The sequence below is a fragment of the Silurus meridionalis genome, chromosome 26 (assembly GCF_014805685.1).
Source record: "Silurus meridionalis isolate SWU-2019-XX chromosome 26, ASM1480568v1, whole genome shotgun sequence".
NCBI lineage: Eukaryota > Metazoa > Chordata > Actinopteri > Siluriformes > Siluridae > Silurus > Silurus meridionalis.
Genome location: NC_060909.1, coordinates 8,340,785 through 8,357,583, shown reverse-complemented (window position 1 = coordinate 8,357,583; position 16,799 = coordinate 8,340,785). Strand labels below are relative to the sequence as shown.

Below are 16,799 nucleotides of genomic sequence, written 5' to 3'. Positions count from 1 at the left end.
GTCTGGTTACATTTATTAGATAACACATTTTTATATTATTTGGTATTAATATATTATGGTCCAGTTACCAGCATGACACTAAAACAGGTAGTAGTAATGGCTACTTTTTACTCAAGTCCATGTCAGAGCTCAAACGTCTTTACTTTAACTTGAGTGAAAAGGTTTAGTCAGTACTTCAACTTTTACCAGAGTCTTTTAAAACAAGAGTATCTGTATGTCTGTTTAAGTGAAGGATGTGTGTACTTTTGCCATCTCTGATTATCATGAATGCTTCTGAATAGTTCTAAAAAAGTAAACCAGGCCAGTACAACTGCATAAATAATTCAGGATTAAAGATGATCTATGCTGGATTTTTCATCAGACTAAAATTAAGAACCTTGGTTGACCTGGGGACCCAAAAGGTTTCAGTGTATACTTTTACAACAGCGTTTCCAGGAATGTTCCTTTTAACTTTTAACTAGCCAAAACACTTTTGAGCTGGTCAAAAAAACCTTTCACTTTAAATTTGTCTTAAATCTCATTTTGTTAAAATAAAAAAAAAAGAAACCTGAGAAAATCATATCACATTATAAATTGAATGAACTGTTACATCAATACTTTTAACTAATTATTTTTATAAAGTAGAACAGGCAAATATTCCATTAAGGTAAAAAAAATGTAAAAAAATTATACACTGAATAGATTTGTTTTGTGTCCATTCCTTGTCTATGCTGCGTATCCTACACAGGGTTGCAGAGGAGCCTCATATTTATCGCACCTTAGCTCTATTATGTTTAATGTTTACTCTTCTTTTAATGTTTCATGTACTACTGCTGTACCTTGGCCCGTTAATAGCGACATTTTTTTTTGGTATACTGTGTATATGTAAGAATGACTGTAAAGCTTGAGTTAAGTTGAGTTGACTTAATTTGATGAGAGAAGACCTGACCAAACGAAAGCAAGCAGAAAATATAGCACTGGCTCTAGAGGTTTGTAGGCACTATTTGTAATGGATGCATCTCCTATGTGCTTCCATTCTTATCCTGACATGCCTATTACTTTGGAATAGGGTAACTCTGCACTCACCAGACCACATGAACCTTTTTCATTGCTCCACGGTCCAATATTTATGCTCTCTAACAAAGTGAATTATTGTTTTTTTTTTATTTATTTGGCCTACTAACAGGTGGCTTCACACAGCTGTTAAGTAATAATCCTATAATGCTTACTGTCACTAGTTGTTTATCTTTTTGTGTGACTTCACGAAACGTTTTGAACGTCTCCATCCACAATTGTTCAAGATTTCTTTATGACTACATTTTGACAGTTCACAATCCTTCCAGGTTTTAATAATGTTTTTGACATTAACCCAATTCCAGTGATTTCCAGTGACAGTAGAACCCAATTCCAGTGATTTCCAGTAACAGTAGAACCCAATTCCAGTGATTTCCAGTGACAGTGGATCCCAATTCCAGTGATTTCCAGTGACAGTGGAACCCAAATCCAGTAATTTCCATTGACAGTGGAACCCAATTCCAGTGATTTCCAGTGACAGTGGATCCCAATTCCAGTGATTTCCAGTGACAGTGGAACCCAAATCCGGTAATTTCCAGTGACAGTGGAACCCAATTCCAGTGATTTCCAGAGACAGTGGATTCCAATTCCAGTGATTTCCAGTGACAGTGGATCCTAATTCCAGTGATTTCCAGAGACAGTGGATCCCAATTCAAGTGATTTCCATTCTTCGCTTAATGCAGGGCAAAATCTTGTGAAACAGTAAACTGAAGACCACAAGATATGTATTCTGAAATTGAAGCTACACTGTGCGTCAGTTAGTGTTAACAGGATTATTGCCAGCTGAATCATATAAATGTTTCTGACCAATCAGTGTCGATACATATTTGAGTTTTTTTCTTTACCTATCATGTAAATAGCGTATTATATCCGTTCTCCTTTAAAGACACGTCTGTGCAGCTCAGAAGAGGATTAGAGTCTTAAAGCAATAGGAGGGTGGACACACAGCTTGCCACACAGCGGTAACACCTTAAAAACAAAAAAGAGGAAACACTAGGACAGAAGGCTTGCGTAGTTATTTTCTGGTGTGTGGAATCTCCGGGGGTTAAAGAAGGAAGTGCAGTACAGTGTAGTGTAGAGACTGTGTGTCTGTTACTGAACCATACACACGCGTCCTCGCGCTCGAACATCCACACAATTTGAAGATGCAACCTAAAAGAGTGTTTCCGAGGCAGGAGTCCCTCCTTCTCCCCGCCGTCATCAATCCCTTCCACTTGGACCTCAGATTAACCAAACGCGACAAAATCAAAGTAAGTGCAGCTTCTGGTCATTTTCTTTACGCCTGTTATACAACATTTGCCAAATGACGCGGTAGAGGAAACGCACGCGTGGTGTTCATCGAAATTATGTTTGCATACAAATACAACATGCATATGTTCATCCCTCAAATCGCCTAATGTATTCATTTATTGTACCGAACGAACCGCGTGCACAACAAGCTGTAACACGTTTGTTTACACGAACATTCGTACAATGCAGCTGTAAGAAAGGAGTGTCCTCCTAGTGCACTTACCCGGTCTTGAATGTGTAAAAGTGATTTGGCTTTTAAAAGGTACATGAACTTTACACATAGCCATGTGCAGCAATGTGTATTTTTTATTATATATACTTTTTTCACAAAAATGGATTAAGAAACGAAAGCAAGAGAGACAGAGAGAGATTACACACATTCAATTCATTTAATTGTAATAGAAATGCATGTACTCCTGCTTATTTATGTAGTTATCCAATCAGCCAATTATGTGACAGCAGTAAAAATTGCATGCAATAAGGGTTAAAACTGAGCCAACATCAGAATAGAGAAAATGTGATCTTGGTGTCAGACTGGGCTGGATCGTGAGTATGCACACAACACGTTCTAGGCTCAAAAAAAAAGAAAAAAAAAACCTCCAGTGAGCAATATTTATATGAACGTTCAAAGGAGAATGTCCAGACTGGTTTGTTCTAACAGTAGGTCAGGTGACAGATATGATCATTCAAATAACCACAATTTACAACCATTAACGACTTCTACAATACTGCTTCAGTCCTCTTATTAATAATACCGATTCAGCCCCAATACTAATATCAATCTGCTTCACTTTAAGTTAGTCTAAAAGCTACAGATGCCATCCATATGTCATTTTCCACTGTTGCAAAAAAAACATTCCATACTTGTTTCCTTGTTTTCAGTGTTTTCTTCTGGGAATCATTCTGGTGCCACTGCGTTCTGTCTTCCTCTTCCTGGTTCTTATGGTAGCATGGCTCGTTTCTACCCTAATTACATTCAAGTGTCCTCTCAAAGGTGAGGTGGAACCTTTCACGGGCTGGAGAAGGTAAGCATCATTGACCGTTAAAAATCCACCCCAGTCATTATTGAAGTCTGGCTCATACAATGGGTGACCAAAGACAGGGAAGTGTTTTCATATAGTGAATAATAGTCTTCCTTGTTCGAAATGTGCAAATGCTGTTTGCTGAGAATCCCACAGTCTTTGCATATCAAGTCCAAAGGTAGTCCATGAGATGCTGTTAGATACTACAGAGTCAAAGATACACAGGAAAAAGGTGGTGGTTTGCTCAGATCTGAACAGGGTTTTTTTTATTATTCCTTATCTTATCTGACAATTAGTTAATAAATGTAGTTTTTAAAAATACTTTTCATAATGTCCACTGACTAGATGAAAAAAATATAAAATGAGGATTATAATACAAAAAGACAAAACATTTTAAATATAAAATAAAGAAAGAGAGATCAAAGCAGTGGTGGGCGGTCAGGTCCAGCAAAGCCTTCTCTGCTGGCCTATACACTATTAGAAGCACTGAGCTACATTTACAACTTAAATTCTAATATTTGTTCCATGAAATTGTATTCATTTATTCCCAACAATTTATTCTCTTCATTTCGTAGCGTTACTCTTAGCTGCACTGCTTCCAGTACGTGTATGTGGATGTTCTATTTTATCAGCCTCTATGTTCTGCCATGTCAATCTAATCTGCCCAGGGCCTTCAAAGTCTGTACGGTTGGCTATTTTACCATAGTCTCTATAAGCAATAGGTCTGTTTCTTTAACCAATCAGATTTCAAATTTGCCTTACAGAAGGTAAGGCAGAAGGTAAGGCAAGAATAGCATCAGCATTTTTCCATCCTCCAAATGTGTGGTCAAAGGGAAACTGTTACAGCCAAGTTTGACTGGCAAAACACGTCTGTAGTGCTCTGCACACATTATTACATCTGAGTTCGACTTTTTTATGCTTATAGAGGAAGAGAAAATGATTTGGTCTCGGACATATTTAAAAATAAATTTTCAAGAAAAGCAAGACATTCTTAGAAGAGGTTGGCCAACCCCGAAGCTAGCTAGCTTGTCTCAGCCCAGGAAAGGGTTTGTTAGCCACTTCCAGACCAGTGAATACGAGCGATGCCCCTGGCTTTCGGCCTCTGAGGAGCGGTGCAAATTATAAGTATGCATCTCTGGTGAATAGGTTGTGTTTTATTAAAATGTTTTATGTTTTTGTCATGTTATTAGACAAATATTGATTCTGAATTGCTCCAGATGTTGAATGTGGCACACTCGAGGTTGTAGTGTAGAGGTTTGGAGCTTGCCTCAGTAAAAATGGTATTCACTCACATACGCGAAATGCTTTCTCTCTGTAATGTCACACGTTATATTTGAGTTATTTTAGTCTATTTTTTGCATAGTATTGATGGTTTTTATTATTGCGACGTGATAATGGTATTATGAGGTGGATTATGTCGGGTAAGTCCTCACTGAATGCCCAGGTACCAAATCCGGCCGCCGCCATTAAGCTGGACGGGCTAGCCGCGATTCGTGCAGACAGAAATGCAGCTCTGTGCGGTAAGACTCGTGGTGTTTACATCAACACGGAATGGTGTTTCCACCTACTGCTCATCGCTATTGGAATTTATGGTGGTGAGATGTAGACCTTTTTATTTTATTTTATTTTTATTTTAAGGGAAAAAAAGACAACATAACAAATATGCTTTTAAAATATTCACTTTACATTTTATTGTAGAATATCAGGAAGTAGTGTGTTTCCTTTTCTGCTCTGATTAATTAAATGGTGCATGGTGTTTAAAAATAAAACGTGTCTCCTACTCTGATCAATTAGACAAGTTAGCAGATAAACTGTAGGAAGAGTGGATGAGAATCCAGCAGTGGTGGGCCATGCATTCAACACCAAGGCCTTCAGTGGTGTCCTCCCTGAATCAGTCCACCACTTAAACATTCATTATGACACCATGCCTATAGAAACCATTAATATTATACAGAAACAAAGTACACATAATTCACACAACAGCTATGAAGTCTACACAAATATATTTGAGCTTATGCATTTTGCTAAAGATGCATTTTGCAGTTTTGACTAGTGCGCTTTCTGACAATCCATTTGAAGGACATGAAAATGCCACTGTTCTAAGCCTGCTAGGTGGCCACAGTGCTGCCAACTCAAAATCTGAAAGACAACAGCTTCATTGTTATGGATTTGACATTGCAGGCTCTCACACTGCTGATTCTGGAGGCTGAATGAGTATTCCCTTGACGCGGATAACACATGATGTGATGGCTGATATATGATTGGATTGAAACTCCAACTCCAATGTAAACAGACACTACCGTAATTTCCGGACGATTAAGCGCACCCATATATAAGCCGCACTCACTGAATTTTACAAATATTTTTATTTTGAACATAAATAATCCGCACCTGTCTATAAGCCTGTGCTCCTTTAAAAGCAGAGCGGTATTTTGGGAATAGCCTGCCGCCGCATTTTTCCGGTATTACTGCATGTGTGCAAGACCGAGGAATATGTCCTTATTATTTTCTGTTGCTCCTTTCTAAGTTTATTTGACTAACCTGTGACGCTGTTGCCAAGAAAAATAAAAAAGCACGAGTTTTGGAAACCTGTCTGTGCTTATATGATTTCTGTTGCAACTGGAGTTAGCGAGCTCTCCCTTCACCCAGACTCAACGCGTTACAACGGCTTGTATCTAAACAGTAGCCTACCAAGAAAGTCATTGTTAACTTTCTTCCTCCTTCCTTTCACAACAATTTCTCTCGGGAGTTTTTCTTTTGGCATCGTGCAGCTCAGAACACAGGTGAGGTGCGTTTTTTCGTTTCTGTTCGGAAACTTCATTGGTCTAATATTATGTCGCTCAGTTTTTTGGCCTGAAGTTTGTGAAACCGGGAAAAACCAAGGAAAAATCCATAAATTAGCCGCTTTGTTGTTTAAAACGTAAGAAAAAAGTAGCGGCTTATAGTCCGAAAAATAAGGGACTTGAATAAGCACACTGAAAGATATGTTATGAAATGAGGAGCATAGACTATTTAGAATAATTTCATATATATTCATGGACAAAAATATATTAAAATTAGAAGTGATTCTAATAGAGTTTAGGCCAGTAGAGAAGGCCTTGATGGCCCTGACAACCCACTCCTGGAATTAAACAAATGTACAACAAAAGACACAAATCACAAGTAACCAAACACATACCTTCAAGCTCTGTTATCATTATTTAGAGAGCAAACATTTTCCTTGAGTGTTACCCATCATCACATGGCCTGCCCAGTCTGGGCAACTGCTTTGGGATGAAATGGATCACAAAGGATCACAACACCGGGGGACACTTTTGGCAAGTTTTAGAATAGGCATAGCAAAATATATAGCAAAGTAAGCAGAATATTTGGAGAATCTGGATCTGGATGTAAAGAGTGTAAAGCTGTTATGTAGAGCAAGGGATGATTATTAAAATAAAGTTTAACAACTGTACATTTATATATTTGGTCAAAGCAAATCTTCATACTGTTAAATTATCTAGTTTGTTGTATATAAGCAAAGGGAACATGCATTTGTCTTTTGACATGAGATATTCAGGTTTGGTGAGCTGGAATGTTTGGGCAGTTTAGAAAATAGAAGATGTAATGGGGTCAATTTTTCAAATATTTTTATTTTTTATTACTTTTTTTAATATTTATCTTTTATCTTTAATACTGTCTATATGTGTCTGTGTTTCTGCTCTTATATGAATGTGTTTGTTTGTGAAGCTTTTTGTGTCACAGAGTATTGGTGTTTCTGGGCCGACTGTGTTTCTTCGCAATGGGCTTTCGTGTCAAAGTCAAGGGGAAACAAGCAAGCAGCAGCGAGGCTCCAATTTTGGTCGTGGCACCTCATTCTTCATTCTTTGACTCTATTACATGCATTGTATCAGGTTTGCCATCTGTAGTGTCCCGTACTGAGAATCTACTTCCTCTAATGTTTGGCCGTAAGTAACATAGAAATGTTTTTCATCACTTTTTATGTCTGTGTTTTGAAAATAAAGGCATAATTACCTTTAAGTGATGTCTAAGTGACTTGTTATGAACCTAATGTTGATATCAAGCTAAGTCTAAGTCTAGCCAGTATAAGTCATTTTTAACAGGATTATAAATGTTTAAATTCAAGATTCTTTACTAACCACATTTGGAATCAGGTTAAAATGTCAACAGGATAATCAATGAGTCTAAAACTGTTTTGTAAGTAACTTATCTTTGACTGTATAAGACTAATAGAATTGTATAATTCCTGAAAGTATACGGTTGCACATAAAAATGCGGTATATATTATTCAAGATATAGGTAATAAATTAATGCAATTTATTCAGTTGATTGCTCAATATGACATGGTTAGACAGTGTTCATTTTCTTTAACAGCAGCCCAAACAGTTCCACCTTCAAGGCAAATTGTATGTTTATATTGTATTTTTGAGTTTGTTTGAACAAGGACGTTTAATGTTCGGTGGACAAGCCATATAGTCATGTACAATCAGTGAAATAAGGAAAATCTTTCAGAAGGAAAGTCCAGTACTCACTAGAAAAATATAAAGCATTGGGATTTGACTATAATAATATACAGATTTTCACATGGTGCATTCAGGAATGTGTGTGTGTGTGTGTGTGTGTGTGTGTGTGTGTGTGTGTGTGTGTGTGTGTGTGTGTGTGTGTCCTTTAGGATTCACGCGGTGCCTGCAGCCTGTCGTTGTCTCACGAGAAGATCCGGACTCACGCAAAAACACATTTACAAATATCAGAAACCGGGCCAGATCTGAAGGCCGTTGGCCACAGGTCAGGATAGATCCATACATAGATCCATACATATATATATATATATATATATATATATATATATATATATATATATATATATATATATATACAGTGAGGAAAATAAGTATTTGAACACCCTGCTATTTTGCAAGTTCTTCCACTTAAAAATCATGGTCTGAAATTGTCATCATAGGTGCATGTCCACTGTGAGAGACATAATCTAAAAAAAATAATCCAGAAATCACAATATATGATTTTTAAACTATTTATTTGTATGATACAGCTGCAAATAAGTATTTGAACACGTGTCTATCAGCTAGAATTCTGACCCTCAAAGACCTGTTAGTCTGTCTTTAAAATGTCCACCTCCACTACATTTATTATCCTAAATTAGATGCACCTGTTTGAGGTCGTTAGCTGCATAAAGACACCTGTCCACCCCATACAATCAGTAAGAATCCAACTACTAACATGGCCAAGACCAAAGAGCTGTCCAAAGACACTAGAGACAAAATTGTACACCTCCACAAGGCTGGAAAGGGCTACAGGGAAATTGCCAAGCAGCTTGGTGAAAAAAGGTCCACTGTTGGAGCAATCATTAGAAAATGGAAGAAGCTAAACATGACTGTCAATCTCCCTCGGACTGGGGCTCCATGCAAGATCTCACCCAGTGGGGTCTCAATGATCCTGAGGAAGGTGAGAAATCAGCCCAGAACTAAACGGGAGGAGCTGGTCAATGACCTGAAAAGAGCTGGGACCACCGTTTCCAATATACACTATACACTAAGACGTCATGGTTTGAAATCAGAAGGTTCCCCTGCTTAAACCAGCACATGTCCAGGCACTTCTTAAGTTTGCCAATGACCATTTGGATGATCCAGAGGAGTCATGGGAGAAAGTCATGTGGTCAGATGAGACCAAAATAGAACTTTTGGGTCATAATTCCACTAAACGTGTTTGGAGGTAGAAGAATGCTGAGTACCATCCCAGGAACACCATCCCTACTGTGAAGCATGGGGGTGGTAGCATCATGCTTTGAGGGTGTTTTTCTGCACATGGGGCAGGGCGACTGCACTGTATTAAGGAGAGGATGACCGGGGCCATGTATTGTGAGATTTTGGGGAACAACCTCCTTCCCTCAGTTAGAGCATTGAAGATGGGTCGAGGCTGGGTCTTCCAACATGACAATGACCCGAAGCACACAGCCAGGATAACCAAGGAGTGGCTCTGTAAGAAGCATATCAAGGTTCTGGCGTGGCCTAGCCAGTCTCCAGACCTAAACCCAATAGAGAATCTTTGGAGGGAGCTCAAACTCCGTGTTTCTCAGCGACAGGCTAGAAACCTGACTGATCTACAGAAGATCTGTGTGGAGGAGTGGGCCAAAATCCATCCTGCAGTGTGTGCAAACCTGGTGAAAAACTACAGGAAATGTTTGACCTCTGTAATTGCAAACAAAGGCTACTGTACCAAATATTAACATTGACTTTCTCAGGTGTTCAAATACTTATTTGCAGCTGTATCATACAAATAAATAGTTAAAAAATCATACATTGTGTTTTCTGGATTTTTTTTTTTTAGATTATGTCTCTCACAGTGGACATGCACCTACGATGACAATTTCAGACCCCTCCATGATTTCTAAGTGGGAGAACTTGCAAAATAGCAGGGTGTTCAAATACTTATTTTCCTCACTGTATATATATATATATATATATATATATATATATATATATATATATCAGTGCACATTATTGTGCATTATGGATGCACAATTATTCAGCATAATACAGCACATTATTTTGCATTATGGATGAATTAGCACACATTACATTGGATTGATAAAAACACAAGTAAATTTATATAATATTATTGTATAAGTTATTCTATATACATACAGACTGTATCTTCTATATTTTCCAGTTGCTAATTTTCCCAGAAGGAACATGCACAAACAGATCATGTCTTATTACTTTTAAACCAGGTAAGGAGGTACTCTTATGTAAATTCTGTATTTCTATAAGTATTTATATTTTGAAGTGAATTTTGGACGTAGCATTTATGCATACAAGTCATCCTTAGTAAGTAAGTAAATATAAAAATACATTCATAAATTAATGATCATCTTATGCAAGTGATTGCAGTCGATCTTTCAGTGCCACGGAGACACATACATGTTTCTTTTATTTATATACAACAAACTAGGCAAAATTGAACTTAACACAATAACATAAAAATTTAAAAGTAAATGACTGCAAGATTGTTCTGTGGAGTCCAAATTTAAAATTTTTTGGCTCTTACAGTCAAACATGAAGGTGGAAGTTCAATGGTTTGGGGTTGTTTTGGAGCAGGGAAGGTTGGAGATTTTGAGAGAAAACCCAGAGAGGAACATCTTTACAATGAATATGTGTACACTGATATATTTGTTTAGTCAAAGTACATGTTCATACTGTTAGATTTCCTTTTCAAAACTGTTAAAAGACAAGGTGCTTTCAGACTTTTGACAGGCACTGTACATTGATATAAGAATGTACCTTTGGTGGACATGTTGTAATCTCCAGAGTAACCGAACTGTACAGATCTGACAGGTGTTTATTTTTTGCCTGTGAAAGAATCTGTAACTGAAACAGATCTTGGAGATCAGATTTTTCTACCAGACACATCCTTTTTTTAATACAAATAATTTATTTTAGTTCACCATATTTTATATCCCATTATCATTGCTGACAGCTGATACTGAATAAAATGAGTCTTAAGTTCATATAAAATGTGATTGATTAAATTAGATCATGCTACACAGCAGGACAAATATGACACCAAAATCTCGGGCATGGTCTGATCAATACATGCTACTGATATGCATTTGGATAAGCAGCATAGAATTTTAAAGTACATCCAATGACAGCTATGTAGTAAGGAAATAGTTAACCATGGTGGGTCTCGCATACTTGTATTTACACAGGGTGTTTAATGGGTGTAAGTGTTTGAAAACGAGATGGAAAAAACTTTGTGTGCGTGCGAGCGTGCATATGTGTGTGTTTTTTGGGGGGTCCTTATCACTTATTATTCTTTTTGTTTTCAGGTGCTTTCTCACCAGGAGTTCCTGTTCAGCCAGTGCTTATCAGATACCCAAATAAACTGGTAATTACTGTTAAATGCATATTTATTTATTTTTCAAGATAAATTTTTCTTCCAGTAAAAGTGGTAGTTTCCATGTTTGAAAGTGCTTTGTTTTAAATAAATGACTGGAGATTTCTTATCATAAGTGGATTGACTGACATTCCAAATAAAACAATCATTCAGTAAATGCTCTTGATGGAGTTAGCGAAAGCTTAATTGGTTATGCTGTTAAATGTAATCTTAGACTGTGACTTACAGCAGGTGCCTTCATGGAATCTTCCAATATCTTTTACAAATCTATATTTTAATAAAACTTCTGGATTCAGGCTGCAAATAAAATGATGAGATTTGCCCAGAAAATTATCCGGTTTTCAGTAAAGCCCTCTGAAACTTTAGATAGTGATGTCAATAGTGATCAGGTTATTATTTATTATTATTTACTAAATATCATGAGCTTGTATTTATTAAAAGACTCATTTCTTGCACTGCGTATGATCTCAGCCAAACAGAATGAGGAAAAGATTTTATTATTTTTTTGCCTATATATTATTTGAGAATCTTGTAACTGAGAAGGGAAATTGAAAACTGGGAGATTCTACAGAACAAAGCATATCTCTGCAAATTCTATGAGAAAACTACAAATAGGTTTTCTCCTCTATGTAATATTCAGGTTAAAATAATAGAATTTGAACTATATTTTTATCTTATACTAATGTTTTCATTCTTTTTTCTGTTCTTCAGGACACAGTAACATGGACATGGCAAGGTCCTACATTGTAAGTGAAGATTTAGTTAAGAGTTCACAGCCTTAAATAGTTTATCTTCATATCATCTGGCCCACTGCTCAGCCCTAGACATAAAATATCCTTTCAGTGTTGCCACAACTGGCTTGTATTTACATCCTGTAATGACCTCTGAGAATTTTCATACTTTCCAGTCCTAATATCGAGGGAATAATCCTCACTGGACAGGCAACACAAAACATTTCATGTGTTTCTTGGGGGGAAAAAAACAAGTCAACAACTATTGAGTCAATGATTTGCTTAAAGCTGAAAATATACTGTGGTTTGATTTCCTATTTGAGCATGCGTGTAGTAACATTATCATTGCTTCCTGTTTCAGCCGGACCCTGGTTCTCCTCACGCTGTGTCAGCTCTATACAACTGTGCAAGTTGAGGTTAGCATTGTTGAGTCTACTTCTCTGTTTTAGTTTATTTTACAGACCTTATGTTTATGACTTAAATGCACATTGCATCAGATCTTAACTGAAAATTAGTGCTCTTTTCATTAGAAAATGTCTACAAAGTTAACTAGCATTAATGTCCTATAGCTTTAGAAATATTGCCAAAGAAGTCAGAAGAAAACATAAAATAGAGTTTAACATTTAAATACACATCTAGCTAAATATATAATTTAATGTTGATTCAAATTTACTTGAACTATAAACATTCATGAAGTTTTATGTGGATGTTGACAGTTTTAAGTAAAATGTTCTAAAATGTGATCAGTTTTTTTTTTTTTTTTTTTTTTACTTTTCCAGTTTCTTCCTCCATATATTCCCACTGAAGAAGAGAAAAATAACGGCATGAAATTTGCACAGTCTGTAAGGAGTAAAATGGCAGAGTAAGAAATATAATACATAAGAAGTTTGCTTCTTCTTGATATGTCTAAATGAGTAAGACAGTTCTAATAAGCTTTCGTGGTTTGACAGGGCTCTGGGCGTCCCTATAACAGATCACACTTTTGAGGACTGTCGACTGATGATCTCAGCAGGGCAGCTGACTCTGCCCATGGAAGCGGGCCTAGTAGAGTTCACTAAGATCAGCAAAAAGCTTAAGTAGATCATACTGTTTAGATTTTTTGCCTTTCTCTGTACCATTTTGAAAGAGAGTTTCAGTATCAGTCAACACTGTTATCACATCAAAGTTAATACTGTTAACAAGGGACATATATAAACCTGCACACTTAGGTTATGATAATCACAACACAGTAACTAGCATTCTATAAATAAATGTAATGAAATTTTGACTTTTTGATTTCTAAACACTGGACCCTTTAACTTATTCTTATTCAGAAACCACAGAGGGCATTGTTTACATTTGAAGGCAAAATTAATTAGCATTTGTATATAAATTATTTATTTTGCCAGCTAGCATTAGCTAACATGACAGTATTTCTGATGGGGTTGCTAATTAATTGGGAGCTAATCTAAAAGTGTTTCTGAGGGGACTAAGGGCCCATGTACAGTACTTTACTGTTTATATATTTAATTGTTAACACTGTTAGCCAGCTAGCTAATAATTGATAGTTTTGGAGTGGATAAAGATTATAAAGTGTATTGTTTACACTTGTCAACTTGGTAATAGTAGATTAATCTATTTTCCTTAAAAAATTTTTTAAACTTTAGTCTGAAATGGGACAGCATGCAGAAGGATCTGGAGAATTTTGCTACCATCGCCCAATCATGCAAAGGAGGACGAATCAGGATTGAAGAGTTTGCTAGTTTTCTAAAGCTACCTGTCAGCCCTTTGCTTCTGGAGCTCTTTTCTCTTTTTGACAGGGTGTGTTTTTGTGTGTGTGTGTGTGTGTGTCTGAATGTGTGTGTGTGTGTGTGTGTGTGTGTGTGTGTGTGTGTGTGTGTGTGTGTGTGTGTGTGTGTGTGTGTGTGTGTGTGTGTGTGTGTGTCTGAATGTGTGTGTGTGTGTGTGTGTGTGTGTGTGTGTGTGTGTGTGTGTGGGTGGGTGTGTGAGTGTGTGTGCCCACATTACTCTTTTATCAAAATTGTATGTTTATGATCCTCTCTCTCAAAACACATATGTTTTTAGTATGTTATTACAGAGCACTGCATGTAGATTAATTCGGGAAAAAAAATTGCAACATAAAATTGAAAAAAGTGGAGGAGGTCTGAATACTTTCTGAATGCACTGTACAAGATTATGACGGACATAATCATTTAAATATGTTTAATTAATTGTTTATAATGTTATGTTACAGAATGGGGATGGCACTATTGATTTCAGAGAATATGTAATTGGAATGACAGTGTTGTGTCGGCCAGCAAACACAGAAGAAGTGATCCAGACAGCATTCAAGGTACATGCTCATTCCTTATATATATATATATATATATATATATATATATATATATATATATATATATATATAAATGGTAATATACAATGAAAAACATAATTTATATATATATATATATATATATATATATATATATATATATATATATATATATATTTTTTTTTTTTTTTTTTTTTTACATTATGTTTTTCATTGTATATTACCATTTTAGTGCCAAACCATTAGATTATGGCTTTTTTGACGGTAGTAAAGAAAGATGTATGTATATAAGTAAAGTAGCTCTGACAACTTGATGTCTGGCTTCAGCTTTTCGATATAGACGAGGACAACATCATTACACGAGATGAATTTACTAGTATGCTGCGCTCCACTCTTGGCGTGTCTGATCTCGATGTCACCACACTGTTCAATGAAATTGATATTGATGGATCAGACCATATTACATATGGTGAGTATACAGCTTTACATTGCAAAAGTTTGCACCTTTTTGGCTTTCTTCTATTTAATCTCTATTTCCCTCAGTTTCAAACTGGGGGCCAAAATATGAATTTAATATATTTTACAGTTTATCAAAACCCTAGAACATAATTTTCAGGTTCATTTTTATGTGCAATGTACAGCCTAAATCTTATAAATATAAAAGAGCACCTTATTGTCACATATTCAAGTACAGTAGCGAAAATTAAGAAATTTCGATTTTAAATACCAACCAGGCATACTTTTATGGCCACCGATCAGGCATAACATTATGACCACCTGCCTAATGTTGTGTTGGTCCCCCTTTTGCTGCCAAAACAGTCCTGATATGTCAAGCATGAACAGCATTAACTTCTTCAGCAATTTAAGCTACAGGAGCTTGTCTGTTGATTTAGACCAAACATTCCAGCTTTCACGTCCCACGTGCATCAATGACCCTCAGCCGCCTGTGACCCTGTTGCCAGTTTACAACTGTTGCTTCCATGGACCACTTTTGATAAATACTGACCACTGCAGACCAGGAACAGCCCACAAGAGCTGCGGTTTTGGAGATGCTCTGACCCAGTCGTCTAGCCATCACAATTTAGCCCTTATTAAACCCGCTCAAATCCTTACGCTTGCCCATTTTTCCTGCTTCTAACACATACATTTTGAGGAAAAAAATGCCCACTTGCCTCCTAATTTATGCCACCCACTAACATGTGCCATGAAGAAGCAATCAATAATGTTTTTTACTCACTGTTCATAATGTTATAATGTCATAATGTTATGCCTGGTCAATGTATATGAAAAACTTAGATATTTTAACAATGGATAAAAAGTAATGAGAAAAATACTAATTAGACACTCTGGGAACTGCATGCTTGAACTGGGCTTTTAACAGTTTTTATTTTTCATATAGGCTTTAAATCTGTCATTTAGAATCTTTTTGGGATCAAGCACAACAAACATTTAGCTTCCATTATTTTATTTCTGCTTTGTATAATTTTGTATTCAATAATAGGCATTAACCTGGTACAGTAATTATAAAACTCCAGAAGATCAGTGCCGGGATATACAATATGCTTGATGTTTTATAACTAACAGATATTTTTCCTGTCATATTTTCACTAGATGAGTTTTTGTCCTTTGCTTACACCCACCCCGAGTACGCTAAACTCTTCACAACATACATTGAACTCCAGCGTTACCAGTGCCTACAAGGAGAAGGACCAATCTCAGGTCTCACTTCCTCCTGTATAATTTCCCCGAGTGAGCAACAGGAAGACAAGAAAGATGACTAAGCACCTTACTTATATGAAACGCAAAGCCAAATTGATTACACTGTGAGGCAAACAGTGTGGCAAATTTCTGCTAGAAATCAATGGTTACTTTGTTGATTTGAAACACAGCCATTGCATCATGTTGAAATCTTGTGACTCCCATGTGCCTTAGAGCAAATATAGTGGATTTGCAATGGATTAGTATGTATATATATATATATATATATATATATATATATATATATATATATATATATATATATATATATATATATATATATTGCATAAAGAAAGCATGTATTTTACAAGGTTTACTGCTTTAAATAATTGTGTCCTGAACACTGCAAAACCAGTTATTATATGATCATTTTGTACAGTCAAGTGCAAATGTTTGTATACCCAAAATAAAGACATTTTATTCAGATTCATTTTACTGAATATATTATCAGTGAATAAAATCAAGCTAATATCACTTTAATGTGATATATATGTTTTTTATAACCTGTATGTCCACTCCTTGCAATTATATTCTTGGCTCATATAATCTAACTTCTCATTTTAAACTCGACTATAAAGAATAATTCATGAAACTCCCAGGATCTGTCAGTGGGTTTGAATGAATTTTTTTTTACTCTTATAAATAGTTCTAAAACATTTGAGCTAATTTCTCAATTATTAACCATGATGCATACCTTTTTGAACCAATTTTTTATCAAAC

The 16,799-nt window shown here is 36.1% G+C and overlaps 1 protein-coding gene across 1 annotated transcript; it reads left to right on the top strand.

Annotated features, from left to right (window-relative positions):
* Positions 1–1,960: 1,960 nt before the first annotated feature.
* Positions 1,961–16,505, top strand: lpcat2 (lysophosphatidylcholine acyltransferase 2). Its single transcript, XM_046840936.1, has 14 exons — positions 1,961–2,303; positions 3,226–3,368; positions 7,095–7,312; positions 8,038–8,150; positions 10,053–10,113; positions 11,212–11,270; positions 11,991–12,025; positions 12,372–12,426; positions 12,790–12,872; positions 12,961–13,086; positions 13,657–13,810; positions 14,244–14,342; positions 14,649–14,790; positions 15,933–16,505. Exons 1-14 carry the CDS (start codon positions 2,199–2,201, stop codon positions 16,100–16,102), a joined length of 1,563 nt encoding a protein of 520 aa, XP_046696892.1. The 5' UTR covers positions 1,961–2,198; the 3' UTR covers positions 16,103–16,505.
* Positions 16,506–16,799: the final 294 nt, after the last annotated feature.